At 45.5% G+C, this 12,562-nt stretch overlaps 1 protein-coding gene across 1 annotated transcript in view; it reads left to right on the top strand.

The window, feature by feature from the left end:
* The window catches only part of FBN3 (fibrillin 3), a 112,424-nt gene that overhangs the window by 21,481 nt on the left and 78,381 nt on the right, over positions 1 to 12,562 (top strand). Inside the window, exons 4-5 of the mRNA XM_063358159.1 lie at positions 1,788 to 1,883; positions 3,898 to 3,993. Of these exons, the coding sequence (XP_063214229.1) occupies positions 1,788 to 1,883; positions 3,898 to 3,993 (192 nt within the window). The remainder of the gene's footprint in view (positions 1 to 1,787; positions 1,884 to 3,897; positions 3,994 to 12,562) is intronic.

Here is a 12,562-nt window from a genome sequence, read left to right as displayed (position 1 = left end):
AAACCTGCCTGCAGACTCCACTGCTGATGGCTGGCAGAACAGCTGCAGCCACTGATCCTTTAAAATAAATTGTAGAACTAATCCAATCCAATCCAATCATGGGAAAAGTTAACTAGGGCGAGCTGTCAGTCTCTTTTTGCTAGAACTTTGGTCTCTGCTACCCTGGAAAATCCTGACAAAGTGTAACAGGCCTTTAAATTCTTGGTTGAAAGATGTTCTTCTGCACTCCAAATCTGCAGGGGGTTCTGCCAGTGCCAGACTTGGAGATAAGTCAGAGGGTGATGGGACTTCAGGGCCTTTGAGATCATGGCAGAAGTAAGAAATGGGACCTGCTCCGTGCAGGTCCAGGAATAGTCTTTGCCAACTAGTTGGAAAGTATCTGGGTGAGCATCAGGGCTCTTTCCAGACCTTGACCTCCTAAAATTCCTCAGCCTCTCTAAACCTTACCCCTTGCCGAATGTGCTGAATGCTGTGCAGGGAAGAGCTCTGACGGATGGACGACTCTGACAGACAGACGCTTCCTAGCTACCTCTGTCTCTGGGCAGCCCTCCCAGATTTGCTCTATGTAATTGCTTTCCCAGGGCTGATTAATTGTAGCGAGGGGTGTAGGGTAAGCGCGTGCTGGAAACAGTGCTTTTTCCCAGAGAGACGGGTCTCATGTCTGACAGTCTGGGCAATGCTTTGAAGCTTCAAGCTTAGTTTCCTTAATGATTAAGCTTTCATCTAAATTTGGCCTGATCTCTGGCCGTAGAGCGATAGGAAGAGTAGTAGACATCATGACTAATTCAAACCACACTAGCAATGCATGGATTAAATGTACAGCACATGTGCCGAGCATTTTGAATGCAAAGCTCTGAGCCTTCCCATTCCACTCCTCCTTCCTTTCAGGCTTCCTATGAACAAGGCGTCAACCATATAATTATCCCTCTTGGACACTTGTGAGTCCTACTACCTTTTGGACAGACATTTCACTTGCCCTGGCCCCGACTCTTCCCTGCTTGGAACCGATGTTGCATGCACAAGAGAAGACACGAGCCACAGCTGAGCATCCACTCACATACGCACCCTCCAGCCCCTCCTTCTTCAAGCTGCCAAGTCACGGCCCCTCCTATCCCTGGCAGACACCAACTGTGGTGTACATGCTGAAAAACAGTTTTCACATAACTTGCTGTAACCTCAGGCACTTGCAGTTTGAGTTGTCACATCTTCCGAAGGAGGAATGCATTGTTCCAGGCGTTTCAGTAAAGAATGAAAGCTGTTTGACCTGTATTTGTAACTCAATGTTTCCCAGTAAGCCTCCCCTTTTGGGCTCTTCTACTTTAATACCACATTCCTTAAACATTCAGTCGTGATGAAACAGTTAAAACCAAGACTGCCTTTGTGTCTACATCAGTATAAAACTTCCCCACTCTTTATTTATTGCTATTGTGTTCCTACAGTACAGTAGTCACATTCAGTGTGCCTTAATCCAGCATGAAAGCTGAACTCTAACATGGAAAGAAGATGATGCGTGCTTTTCTTTTCAGATTTCTTCAAAAAAACACTCTCCTATTAAAAGAATCTCACTAATAAGGCCACGTAGTAATTGTAAAAGGAAGAGAAATATCCTAAAAGTTGATGGTTTTCCTCCACCAAAAAAATTCTATCCTCGAAACATATCATAGATCTTTTAATGTGCCTCTGATATGAAGGCATTTTAAAGATTAGACAGCCCAAAATATGAGAAGCATATTTTGAAAATGGTGTAATACGGAGGGTAATATTTCTTTCCCTGCTTTTCTCCACAGTCCAAACCTGCAACGTGAGATGCATGAATGGTGGGAGCTGCAACGAGGAGTCCTGCCTCTGCCAGAAGGGCTACACTGGGACATACTGTGGACAGCGTAAGTACCTGCAGCACCTGCGGGGTACGCGGTGGGCTGACAGGCAAGGCTGGATTCACGCAGCCGCGTGACGAGAGAGGTCACCTCGCACACACCGATGTGCTCTTCGATGTCATCACTATGTTGTCCTCTCCACTGGAATCTCAGCCCGCTCTCAGTAGGGGATCTAGAAATAGAGATATATTAGATATAATTTCTCTGCTTAAAAAAATAATATATATTAGATGTCATTTCTCTGTAGGTAGTTTTAGATGAACATCACATTCGGTAGGAATGTTCTTCTGTGGAAAACCTTCATTTTAGTTCAAATGAAGTCTTCTTTCAACTAGACAAAGAAAAATAAAAAAAAACGCCAACATTTGTTGATTATAAATTATGGCAGGTTACTTTGTGGGGGCGGGAGGGCTCAATTTTAGCTCTGTTTATTTGACAACGTGGACTTTCTATAGGGAAACCCCAATATAGTCATTGAAAGGCAGTTTATAATGTTTTATAACTTGATTTTCTATTTTGCAAAGCACCTATACCTTTCATAGGGAGAAAGTTAATCTTTCCCCCTAGTTTCCCATGAAAGGTATTTGGCAATTTTAAATCATTGCTCGTGCACGTTGTGGAATTAACAAACAAGTGCTGTCTTTAAGATGTGTCTAGTAAGCAAGTATGCACAATGGTTTTGAAAGAATCTCTGATGGAATGGAACTTTCCAGGCAAATTTCAAATCCCTCTGTTAATGTGAGAATCACTAAAGTTCTCAGTGAAGTCTCTGAGAATTTTTGTAAAGATGGGCAAAACACCGTATTTCCCCCTAAACTTATCCTCAGCTCTGACTGATTCGTTTTTGCTGAAACTTTCCAAAAAGTTCAACTAAAGGCAGACACACCATATGGAAAATTTCTTTCTGAACAGCTAAAGCTTGGGAAAATTATAAGTAACAGCAAACCGGGGCTTATAATGGAACGCGCTAGGCAACCTTAATTACGTGCTGCTACCAGCTCCACCTATAATATCCTCAGTAGAGTTTTCATAACGGTTCAGATATTGGCAAGACATCACTGACAGGGTGGGGAACAACGGAGAGTCCCACTGGCAGCATCCCAGCACAGCAGATTTCGGCTTCCTCAGCTCTAAGATGGGTGTAGCCTTTGAAGGCTGTGAAATGCAGCAGTACCTGGCCTCTCCGCAGCTCAGAGCTTGGCACCCGACCAGTGAGGGCCACACTCAGCTATCGTACAAGCTTGCTGTGGACCTCACCTTTCATGAGATGATATTCTTCTCATCTTCAACGCGTTGGTGGCGTTGGGCAACTGAGTAGCTCAGAGAGTGAAGCTCTGTATAGGAACTTCAGGAGCTGTCGCAACAGCATTCCTCTAATTAGTCATTACAGCTGCTGAGATTTTAATAAGTTAATGACATCTGTCACAACCAGCAATTGCTCATGTCATGCGCAGAAGTCTTCCTGCGACCTTTCAATTAGGTCCTCAGCCCAGGACCTAATCAGCGACTCGCTCCTTTGAATTCAGTCCTAGACTATTGACTGCAGGTTTTCAACTAAGGTCCAATTTTAAGTCAATGAATACTTGTGTGCTGGTCAGACTGGTTCTTCTTTGCTTTGGGTACGTGGGATTAAATGGCAAACAAGTCTCCTCTCCTCGCATTTCACTGTTGTCATACGTTAAACATTTGCCTTCATGCAGTTTCTCATTTGTTCATCTTGACCTTGACATTTAAATCCCAATGCTGACTTGAATGAACTGAGATTCCAGAGCGCAGGAAATCCTCTCAAGTGAAATAAGAGTTTATAGCCTTTTTATAAATGGCTTCATTCATAAACAGGAAGTAATTTTCTAGGAAAAAATATCTGACTTTTCTCTGTAAGTTCACTGCATGCAGGAGATTCTTGATGGGTGAACAACACAAAGTAGGTGCTATTCCAAGTCCTGCCAGCACCACACGTCTCACACGGTGGTTTCACTAAGAGCAGAAATCGCTGAGTTCTCTTTCTCTTTCAAAATAGCTGTGTGTGAAAACGGCTGTCAGAATGGAGGTCGGTGCATCGGACCAAACCGTTGTGCTTGTGTCTATGGATTCACGGGTCCCCAGTGTGAGAGAGGTAAGGAACACGTTTTCGTGATATTATCACTGACAGAGCATAGGCTCAGGAGTTGTATATTTAAGCATCTGTATCAAGGATACTCAATTGTATGTGAATTTCTGCTCGATTCCTCTGCCTGATGATACAGTCTCTATTGACAACCTTGTGCCCAAAGCACCCCCTGAGGTCCCTGGTTATTACACGTGCGGGATGTGCAGTGCCTACTGACTGCACGGCTGTTCGCTGTCTCTGGATCCTCCTCTCCACATGTGGCCCCTTGTAGCTGTTTGTTAAACATCAATAGACCCCCGTGCTGAGTACAAAAAGGGTATTTTTCTCTTGGGCATTTCCCTGTTTCTTGTCTTGATAACCTGAGAGTGGCTTAGAAATGCCAGGAAGCCCTTACTACAGTGTCCTCATGGCGGGAAGGTGACACCATCAGTCCCTTCCTAAACGTTAAGAGAGAAGGGAAAAGAAACCTAAGCCAAAATTTTCCAACCTGCCCGTGTGATGGGCTGACCCCAGCCAGCAGCCAAACACCCACCCTACGTCTCATTCCCCTCTCCTGTGGGATGGGTAGAAGAGAGATGGAAGTCAGAAAGGCTCATGGGTGGAGATGATGTCAGTTTAATAAGGAGAACAAAAGCTGTGTGTGGTAGCAAAGCAGAATACGGAATTGATTCACTGCTTCCCATCGGTAGGCAGATGTCCAGTGAATTCTTGGGAAACAGGACCTCAGCACCTGTAATGGTGGCTTGGGAAGACAAACACCATAAGCATCTCATATCCCCCTTCCTCTTTCTTTCCCTGAGGTTTTATTGCTGAGAACAATGTCACATGGCATGGAATATCTCTTTGACCAATTTGGGTCACTTGTCCCAGCTGTGTCCCATCCCAGACTCTTGCCCAGCCCCAGACTAGGGGGCTGGAGCTGGAGAGCAAGCCTTGGTGCTGTGCAAGCACCGTTCAGCAGGAGCCCAAACACCGGTGTGTTATCCGCACTGGTTTAGCCACTAAAGCAAAACAGAGCACCACGATGAGGAAAGTGAACTCCAGCCCAGCCAGACCCAAGGCAGCCAACAAATTTTGGTGCCCATCTTGAGTTACCCTGAGCGGGACTTGCAGGAGTCTCAGCATTCACTCTCACCGCGAGTACTTCACGCTGCAGCTCTTGCAGAGGAATGATGTTTCGGGAGTCAGGGACCACACGCAGTTAAGGACCACATGCGAAACGCTGGTTTAAGGACTTGGCCAGCTCGCACAGGAACTCCGTCAGACACGGGTAGACGGCAGTTCACCGGGCGAGCGCTCAGCTCCTGTAGCAGTAAGACCATTTCTGCAGCCTCCCGCCTCTCTCACTATATAGAATCAGACTCCTGCAGCAACTTGATTAATTCCCCGAATTTGACCCATCCCATGTGTCCTTTTGGGTGAAGGAGGTCAATACCATGTACCATCAAAAACTAAACCTCATGATACCATCAAAGTTAACAGCCAACAATTTTCAAATGAACATTGACCCGAAACCCCAAAAGTCAATATTCCAACCTCTGCAAAATTATTTTTATGGTTTAGTAATATATTTACTTGAAAAACCTTGAAAATTATGACCAGAACTTAAGATTTTCCATGAAAGAGCCTTATTTTAGTAAAAGCGTTTCGAAGGGAAACATGAGCCAACTCTGGTTTATTGTAAACCTCACGCGGTTTGGTGCCAGCTGCTCATCCAGTACGAATCGAAACAGCTCCACTAAGAACCACAGTTTTCACCAGCTACGAATATGGCTCTCAGTGGCATGTGGCTTTGCTGTATGTCATCCAGCGTGTGCTGAGTGGCTGGATCAGATTTATGTTTGGGGAGCGTGGGTATGAGTGAGGTTTTGGCTGAGACACGAAATTTCTCCCTTTCCCGTTGGCTTAGATGGACATCTCACGACACTGCTCTGATATGATTTTTGGCCAGGGCCAGAGTGGCACAGAGCAGAAATGAAACTGAAACACGAAGCCCATGTGCAAACTCCCAGGATTAAGATCAAAGCACCCTGGAAATATTCTGCTTTTCCAGCTTCTCACTTTCCTGAGATTGGGCTAATTCTGTTTAACTCCATGTCCAAGGATTGGACTGTTCTTGCCTTTCATGTTTTTTTTCCAAGTTGGGGATTCTTGGCAATGAGATTTAGAGGGTGAGATAGGAATAACAGTTGGTTTCCGGTAGCCCAGGCATCAGTCAGCCCAGCTTGAACAGCGGCCAGCAGAAATACGCAGAACCCACCCTAGCTGCGCAATGTTCCCTGGCTTGCAAAAATCTACTGAACCGAATGGTGCAGGTGCCCCATAAAAAGCTTCTGCTGTGGCTTGAGCCTCGCATTTATTGGATGGGGAGAAGGGAAAGCTCTTTAAAAGCCTCCACACACATTTACTGAAGCAACCTTTCATTGTTCCAGCCTCCTCCTTTGTCCTCTCCTGCAAACACAGATATCGGTGCAGCACTGCAGTTGTAATATAGTCTTTAATCCCTCTCCCTGCCTATTTCTAACACACACGCAGATATGCATTGCTTTAGTCACGGAAAGGTATTATGATAACAGCCCTTCTCTTTTGAAGGCTCTACCTCGTGAGATTTCATCCCCTAAAACCCTAAACCCAATCTCCGGAACCGTGTCTGTAGAGCTGCTTTCCATTTTTTTCTAGCTCATGGGGAGATGGAGTATGGAGATTGATAAATCGATACGGACATTGGCTGTGTTTGGAAAAGAAAGCTGGAAATTTCTTAAAAGAACCTTCTGGACGCAGCAATGCCAGGAGGGACTGAAAAATCCTGACTCTGTGTGCCTGGTAGCGGAGGGGTAGGAGAGAGGCAGGGAAAGAAGGGGTCTGAGCAGGGGCAGACTTTGGAGACATCTTGTAATGTATAAAATTCTTTAAATAAAGAGAGCATTTTTACAAAGCCTTTAGAGATTTGGTTTAGTCCAGACTTGTACTAAGAGACAAAACAAGCTCTCCAGCTGTGTATACACAGGTCTTCCCTGCCAAGACAAACAGAGCGCTTGCTTTCCTAAGAGATGTTAAAAGTTACACTTTTCAAAGAGGCTCCTGGCTGGGCAGCCGGGGAGTTTGCAGCCAGGTGAGGTGGTTGTGCCTGACCTACCGAGAATAATTAGCGTGACAGCGAAGAACTTAACCCTTCCAAGGAGAAAATGAATTCCTGCTCCGTGGCTAGGCCTGTTAAGATGAAGTCCCTCAGCGCCAGACTTACTGGAGACGCGACCACTGGTGAATTTCTGTTCAGTTTCTCCATTGAAAGCAGCCACGGTATTTGACAGGTTTACAAGCATCCTTGGGAGTCTCCGGGAACAGCAGACTCAAGTAGCGGGCTCAGAAGCAACACGGATCATCCATAGCTCTCAGTTTAGCTCTGAGTCTCGTTCCTAAAGATATTTTTTGAAGAAAGATTAATTGAAAGCAGAGCTTGAATCCAGTAGCTTCATATGTAGGAAGCAGAAGTTGCAGCCCAAGGCTCCGTAGTGATGCTCTCATAGCACGGCTGGGTACGTGGTTGAGTCCTCTGGAAATTCCTCGGATTCCTGCCTGCATCTCCGCAGGCAGAGAGCTTCCACTAATGCGCGTCACAGTCTAGTTGAGACATCGTTCACCTTTCTCCTTCCCACGCAGAGTAGCTACTGTGATGGTTCTCATGAGGGAACCATTGCTAACTACTAAACACAGAGATAATGCCACACGTACAACGCTTATCAATATCTAAAGGGGGGGTGTCAGGAGGATGGGGCCAGGCTCTTCTCAGTGGTGCCCAGGGACAGGACAAGGGGCAACGGGCACAAATTGGAACAGAGGAAGTTCCATCCAAACATAAAAGAAAAAATTCTTTGCTGTGAGGGTGGCAGAGCCCTGGCACAGGCTGCCCAGAGAGGTGGGGGAGTCTCCGTCTCTGGAGACATTCCAACCCCGCCTGGACGCGTTCCTGTGCCCCCTGCTGTGGGTGACCCTGCTGTGGCCGGGGGTTGGAGGAGATGGTCTCCAGAGGTCCCTTCCAACCCTGACATTCTGTGATTGTGTGATTTCCCTCAGTTCTGTGCTGCGAGATGTCTGCTTACAGGAACCATCTGGGCTGGCGGATCGGACCACCCTCAGCCTGCAGAAGAGAGGGCGTGTTGTAGGATACATCTCTCCATCTCTCACAGCCCCATTACTGAAATGGGTCAGTTGGTTTGAACCACAGCTGGAAAATGTGGATATTTTATGTTCTGAGCACAGGACAAAGCAGTATAAGCTCTGCTCCTCCATCCTGAGCCTGGCCCACTGCTTGGCTTGTTTGGGCAGCTCATTAAATCACGCCGTTATGTTTCTCTGTAAAATAATAAACATTTTTCTGCCATATGGGAACTGTGAAGAGTCAACAAAGGGTTGCAGGAGAGCTGGTAAATCAACTGCTAACAGTGATAAGAGCATGATCGAGGCAGGACTGTGTTGAGATACAGTCAACTGAGCATTTGCTCTTGTTGGTGTTCCCAAGTAAGTCATCTCCAGGCTGGAGCCGCAGTGTTAAATAAACCATGAGATGCCTCAGACCGAAAAGTTGTGTTAAGAGACCAGTCTGATAGGAAGGATGGACTCGCTCCAGCTCATACCGCTGTGGCTGGTTGGCTTCTGGACCACGAGTTGGTTCGCCTCCAGCCAGCATGGACACACTGGATATTTGACGATGTGCTTTTACAGGTGGAGATGTTACCTCAAGCTAAGAAAAGACACTGACTATTTTCAGCCTGAAATAAATGCCAGGAAATGTGGTTTGTAAAAAGCCCCTCATTATCAAAATTCAGTGGTATCTGTGTTTCAAGCGTAGCAGAAGCAGGCCAGATGGTACCTAGCACACAGATGATACTGAACTGCTGACTCTTTGGCCTTGCAACTTGCTGTTATATTTGGGGACCTTATCTGTCTGCTCCTCTGCCACTCATCTGCTCCCCTCCCAAAGAGCTCTGTAGGATAAACCCCTCGAGATCAGCACAGGCATAACCAAGAATCCCAAGGGATTTCCTTCACCCAAGAGAAATCTCTTAAGTGGTTTCTCCAAGCTGAAGTGCCAGTCTTCCTCAGGGATGTTTCTTCCCAAGGACACCTGGGAAGCGTGTGCATTACTTCAGGAATGGCCTTTGGTCAAACCCACTTTGTAGCCTGAGGGCTGTATCCTCATCCGCGGATGATGTTGGACTTCAGACCAATTCATTCTTACAGATTTTAAATCTGTAAATGCCTGAACGGTGTAAAGGTAGTTCTCTGTAGGCTTCTCTCTGCTGCAAGGCACAGCGCGGTGCCACGGTTTCGTATTGTTGTGTGTACAGGAGGTAATACCATGCAAAGATACTAACTTGTGTCAAAGAACACAGAGCTGCATTAGTCCAGATAATTACCTGTGCTGAGGAGCCGGGATTCTCAGAAAGGCTCATCAGCTTTGTACAATTGCTGTTGTTTCTGGTGGGGCCGTTAGCCGTTCCTTGGCTCTCTGGCGGTGAGCTTTCCGACAGGGTTTGGGGTGTCAGTTCAGACGGGCAAACGCTGAAAAATGTGCCCATCTGTGTTGATGAAAAGGCGACATTCAAACCCTACAAATCTGTCAGACTACAGATTTGTTTGGGCGTTTAATTGTGCTTTATTTTGAATTTCTTTTGCTATAATCGTAAAAAGGGATAATTTTCTTTATAAACTGTAATAAACTGAGTTCCTTGTGCTGCCGTGCACTCAACAAGCGGCGTGTTCAACAGCTTAGGGCTCCAGTAAGAGGCGGCTTTGTAATGGAAGCAATCTGACCACCTTCACACTTCATTCAGGAAATACTCCACTTCAGAGGTAAACACCGTAATAGCTTGGTACTCAGAGCACCTTAGCATCATTTCCTCCCTCTACTTGACATCTTCAGGGATGAAGAATTAGTGCATATATTGTATAACCCCAGCAGCCTTTGGTAACATGAACTCACATTACATCAGTGTTGGAGGAAAAGCTGTAGCACAGAAAAAATGAATCTCTGGGGAGAGAGGCCAACTTCTTTTTTTAATAGTTTTACAGAAAAATGAAACATTTTGGTGTCATGTCTCTGATTTTACCCTCCTTCAAGTAGGAAAAAAATTGTTGTAAAAAGTGACAACATTTGATGGAGGTGAAGGTGTGGAAGCTTCTCTTGTGTTCCAAGGATGAGGTTTAATTTGGGTTTTTTCCTATCCAAATGCTGAAGTCTTCACTGTGGATGCCAGTTGCTGCCTCTGGTGAAAGAATATCTCCTTTCACTTTGGAAAAAAAGATTTTGGGAGTAATATTCTTGATCTTGTGGGGACTGTCTGTGGTTCCTACGATTCGTCTGGTTCAGAAGGCACTTGCTAGGTCTGCATGTCCTCTCCTATCAAGGTGCAAGGTTTCCAAAAGTTTAATTAACGAACTCTTGGGGTGGCATCCTTCAGTGCAAACACTTCTGGGCTGAGCTGAAAGCTGGCTGTGCTCTTGAAGCCCGGCCTAGTTGTTCCCAAGTCCCATATCCCGTGAAGAGCCTTGGAAGGGATTGTGTATATTTAAAGGTCGTAGCAAACTTAAAACTGGCATCCAGTGTCTGAGTTCTGGCTCTTCACTAGCCAGTACAAGAAAACAAAGCCCTATTGCTGCACACAGTGTTTCAAACACGTGAAAAAATGCAAGGATTAGAGCCACAGTGGGTCCTAGACATGCAATGTCTATGGAAGAGGCAACAAGTATCTCCCGTTCTGCCATAGTTCTCATTGCTGCACTGCTCTCTTACCAAAACCATAACCATGACTGGGTTGGATTGAAGTGAAAATGCTCCCAAACAGCAGCTTCTCACCAACAGAATCCATGTCTTTCAACAATTCATTGCTGTTCTCAAGAGATCCTTATTTCTCCTATTGCTTTCCAAACACCTCAAGAAGGACTGTCAACCATTGAGTCAGGAGGACATGGGCTTTCAAAAATTGCCGTGCTTAGAGAGATTAAACACATGACAAAGAGGAATTGTGGGAGCCTGTGTGTGGACCTTGATCCTACGCCATGGCAGAGCCTTGGTCAGTCTTTTTGTGACAGGTCTCCAGGTGAAACCACAGCAGCAGTCAGTGAAGAGCAGATCGTGTTCTGCGTGTCCAGTGCTTCTCCAAAAGCACCAGGAAGTATCAGGACCTTGGGATATAACCAGCTGTATCCCTGGTTATATGAGGTTGTAATATAACCTGATATAAAGCAGGTCCCAGGTGTAAAAAAGACGTAGCACATGGGAAATGGGACAGACAGCATCTCAGTCACCGCTCCATACCTTTCCTTTAAAGCTGGTGCTAACCCGCTCCTGTGTTCTTTCTGCATCTCCATTATTCTGCTTGTATCAAGATACACCTTTTTGTATTTTAGCGTGTACATAACATGAAAATCTCCTTTGATGTGCACTCAGGGAGGATTTCTGAGCCTCCGTAACACGTCTGTGTCTGTAGCGTCTCCAAAGCTTCAAAAGGATTTTGATGTCTTTTGGGAGGGGGGTGCAAGTGAACCCGGGGTTCCTTCTGACTGGTACAATTCCAGTCCTGGAAGAAATCTCCATTCACAATGAGTCAGACTAATGCAAGTCCCCAGATGAACATATTTTTATATGCTATATCAATTTCTCAAAGATCCTTACTGTATAGGACAGTAGTTCCTCTCATCCTCATAATTTCATTTAATTTCTATCAGTCTAACTGTCACGCGTCCATTGTCCTGAAATATTTAAGCATTAGAAGAATTGTGTAAGGAGGCTGTGGATTTTCATATCGGTAGGTGTTTAAGAGTGAAGTTATGCAAGTATTAGTTAGGTCTAATTCTGGTAGTCAGTCTTGTCTAAGGGAAAGAGAAATCCCAAATGATCTCTAGCGTTCCTTCCAGCCGTAGCTTTTCTAGTGACAGACACCCCAGGCCATATATAAACAGAAGACGTGATCCAAAACACCATCTTGTAACGTACAGATGGATGCGAGTGAGTGTCTCAGCATAAATTGCGCTTTAATCCACTCAGATTTCCAGATGGTGGGAATATTGCAGAATACCCCATTATTCTTGCTTGTAGGGCCTCTCCAACCCCCCTCCTGAGAAGACTTATTAAGAGTGGCTTTGTCTCAGCTTTTCTGTTTCCTCTTCATAATGATTTTTTTTTTTTTCTACATTTTCAGTCTAATTTGGAGGCTTAGGAGAAACGAAGCAGCCACACAGGATGTGGCTGATCCCCATGTGTGCATGCGAAAGCCATAGCAGGAAGCAGCCGATGGCAAACGTGGTCCCTTTGCTCCCTCCTTCCTAACTCAGGTCACAATCCCGAACATCCAAAGTGCTGCTCCTAGTGAAGTAATGAGTTGGGATGTACATATTTCATGCCTTTAGCTGGAAACTCCCCCAGAGCCCAGGCGTGCAAGAACACGCATCATGCTAACACGAAAGGGACCACAAATAGTTCATGGAAATTCAATATCTGTGATAACTCGGAAAGGTCTTTAATCGCAGCCTTCGCATTTCAGATGAAGATACAGCAAATTCATTCGAGTTGCCC

Source organism: Chroicocephalus ridibundus, chromosome 22, assembly GCF_963924245.1.
Source record: "Chroicocephalus ridibundus chromosome 22, bChrRid1.1, whole genome shotgun sequence".
NCBI classification, from domain to species: Eukaryota; Metazoa; Chordata; class Aves; order Charadriiformes; family Laridae; genus Chroicocephalus; species Chroicocephalus ridibundus.
Note: the sequence above shows the minus strand (reverse complement) of the source record. Positions and strands in the feature narration are given on the sequence as shown.